The following is a 3,256-nucleotide window of genomic DNA, read 5'->3' on the forward strand; positions in this document are numbered from 1 at the left end:
CAGGGGGGGCAGGAGCCGCTGGGCGGGGGGCCCCGGATCCGTGCTGTGAGTCCTCAGGTGGTCCTTCAGGGATACGCTTGTAGCGAGCTAAGCCCTTTTCGGCACTGGTAGGGCGCTTCGCCCGTGTGGATCGCTGTGGTGCTTCCAGCAGGTTCTGCTGCGGATGGCGTTTGCAGGCGGGGGCACTGGAAGAGCTCCCCGATATTACTGGCGCTGAGTGGTTCTACGGGTGCTCCTTGCGGCTGCTTAACTGCCGCCTCGCGCAATAGGGCGGCTTCGCCCGGTGGGTCATCTGGTGCCGCACCAGCCCCGAGTGGCAGTTGAAGCTCTTGCGGCACTCCGCGCACTCGTACGGGCGCTCCTGCCCGTGGTGGCTCCGCTGGTGCACCTTCAGGCTCTTCTTCCGCGCCCGAACATCTTACGCGTGGCTGCTTACGTCGCGGAAGCCTCGGCGTGAACCCGGTGAACAAAAGATGCCTGTCTAGTGAAGACTTATTGACTTCTCTGGCGGGCTCAGAAGCGGCCGGGACAGACCCACAGACCCGCGTGAGCTTCCACCCGGAGGGGCAGATGCTGGCGGTTCCCCTTGGAACAAAGGCTCCCCAGGCCTAGCTGGGTCTTCCGGGCCCTGGCGCTGTTCTGCTTTGACCGCCATCCCGTCACTGCCTGGTGGAAAGAGAAACAAAGCCAAGTTAGCATCCCAGCTGTGGATGAAGGAAGCCAGTTCTACGAGGTACTGGGGGGACTTCGTCCTACAGACCACAAGGTCTGCCGTTCCTGCCTGCTAGGCTGGCCCCAAGCCCAGTAAGCCCTGGGAAGAGAAGAAGAGGTGGAGGAGGAGTTTGGATTTATACCACATCTTTCCCTCCTGTAAGGAGACTCTAAGCAGCTTACAAACTCCTTTTTTGTCCTCTCCCCTCAACAGACCCCTTGGGAGGTAGGTGGGATAAACTTTCGGGCATAATAAGAAAGAAGAACATTGAAACCATATTGAAGACTTGGGAGCTTGACTTAGCGATTTTTACAATCAGTATCTGAGGCTCTAAAAGACTTGTTGGTTTACCTCCAATGTTAAATGCGAAAGGTAACTAATTCAAGAGTTCTGAATTGAATAGAAATTTTATTAAAGAGATTATTAAATTAAAGACCATGTCGGAGATCAATTTGTTTTTATTTTTTATCTTTTCTCTCTTCTTTCTCTCTTTATTTCTTTTCTTCTCTTCTCCCCCCCCCCCCGCTTTTTTTACACATTTATGGTTGTGGTGGGATTTTATATATGTGATATTTTTTTTTTCTTTCTCGACTAGTGACATGGTATTTTTGGAGTAAGCAATTTGATTAACATAACCATATAAAGTAAATGAAGATAGAGATAAATTGTTGTACGAAATGTAATGTAATTTTTTTTTCTTTCTTGGTGATTTATGTAATAAAAATTGTTAATAAAAAAAAGAGAGAGTGAGTTCGGAGAGAACTGTGACTAGCTGAAGGTCACTCAGCAGGCTTCATGCGGAGGAGCCGAGAAACAAATCCAGTTTACCAGGTAAGACTCCATCACTCATGTGGAAGAGTGGGGAATCGAACCTGGGTATTCAGATCAGAGTTCACCGCTCTTAACCACCACACCACACTGGCTCTCCTGAAAAGGCCAAGGCCCTTCCCTAATAAGAACCTCAGAAGAGCCCTGCTGGATCAGATCTGTGAGGGTACGCCTAGTCCCGCATCCCGTCTCATGCAATGGCCAGTAGGTCCTAGAGGCCAAGGCCTTCACCTGATCTTCTGGGTGTGAGCTTTCGAGAATCAAAGCTCCTTTCCTCAGATATGAGGCGGAACTGCAGATTCCCGGGTCCTTATATTCCAGTCTGGAGGTAGGAGGGGTTTGGGAAAGAAGGGACTCGGGAAAAATGCTTAGGAGCAGAAAATCAGCACGGCTGGCACACGTGGGGCAGTCCCCAAAAGTCAGGCCCCACTAACAACGTTTTCCTGTTCCCTCATCACCTCAGGGCTGAGACGAAGAAGAAGAAGAAGAAGAAGAAGAAGAAGAAGAAGAAGAAGAAGAAGAAGAAGAAGAAGAAGGAGAAGAAGAAGAGAAGAGAAGAAGAGAAGAGAGAAGGGGAAAGGAGGAGGAAGGGAGGAAAGGAGAAGGAGAAGAGAAGAAGAAGAAGAAGAGAAGAAGAGAGAAGAAGAAGAAGAAGAGAGAGAGAAGAAGAAGAAGGAAGAAGAGAGAAGAAGAAGGAGGAAGGAGAAGGGAGGAGAACAACAACAAGCAACAACAACAGGAACAAAGAACAAGGAAAGAGAAAGGTTGGTTTATATCCCCCCTTTCTCTCCTGCAGGAGATTCAAAGGGGCTTACAAACTCCTTTCCCTTCCCCCCTCACAACAAACACCCAGTGAGATAGGTGGGGCTGAGAGAGCTCCGAGAAGCTGTGACTAGCCCAAGGTCACCCAGCTGGCATGTGAGGGAGTGCACAGGCTAATCTGAATTCTCCAGGTAAGCCTCCACAGCTCAGGTGGCAGAGCGGGAAACCAAACCCGGTTCCTCCAGATTAGAATGCACCTGCTCTTAATCACTACACCACCAGAAGAAGAAGAGTTAAAGCTCCTGGCGTCTCCACCGCATAGGAGGCGAATGACTTTCTTGGCTGGACTCTGGTCTGATCCAGCAGGCTAGTTCTTATGTTCTTATGTTCTACAATCTTCTTTCCCTCCACCCCCCCAACAAACATCCTGTGAGGTAGGTGGGGCTGAGAGCGCTCCAGAGGTGGGATCCAGCAGGTTCTCACAGGTTCTGCTTCATGGCTTTGTGATCAGGAAGGATCTCACTCACCTTCTGGTTTCGGCCGGCCAAGAACCCTCAAAACTTCCGCCTGGGTTGGGTTCTGACCGCACGCCCTCAAGACGTCGCCGCACTGAGCATAGGTGATCTTCATCTCGTTCTTTGGAGTTCTGTCGAAGACCTGGAAAACCTCCCTAAAATCTGGAGAAGGGAAGGGGGGAGGGGGAAGAAGACCACACAGAAAATTCTTAAATACATGATCTCATCGATGTCTTCTGATGCTCTTATCAGGGGAAGGCCTCAGACTCTATGCCTGCTTTTTGGACCTCCAGGTTGGCCACTGAGTGAGATGGGATGCCGGACCAGATGGACCATCACTGGTCTGATCCAGCAGGGCTCTTCTGAGGTTCCTATTATGGGAAGGCCTCAGCCTCTATGCCCCATTGTTGGCTCACCAGAGGAACTACTTGGGTGCAGC

General features: G+C 50.6%; 1 protein-coding gene across 1 annotated transcript in view; it reads right to left on the bottom strand.

The window, feature by feature from the left end:
• Positions 1-223: 223 nt before the first annotated feature.
• Positions 224-3,256, bottom strand: part of MYL3 (myosin light chain 3) — a 25,349-nt gene continuing 22,316 nt past the window's right edge. The window contains exons 3-5 of the mRNA XM_048510513.1: positions 2,830-2,979; positions 535-666; positions 224-417 (exon numbers count right to left, since the gene is read on the bottom strand). Of these exons, the coding sequence (XP_048366470.1) occupies positions 224-417; positions 535-666; positions 2,830-2,979 (476 nt within the window). The remainder of the gene's footprint in view (positions 418-534; positions 667-2,829; positions 2,980-3,256) is intronic.

This window comes from Sphaerodactylus townsendi, linkage group LG11 (assembly GCF_021028975.2).
Source record: "Sphaerodactylus townsendi isolate TG3544 linkage group LG11, MPM_Stown_v2.3, whole genome shotgun sequence".
Lineage (NCBI taxonomy): Eukaryota > Metazoa > Chordata > Lepidosauria > Squamata > Sphaerodactylidae > Sphaerodactylus > Sphaerodactylus townsendi.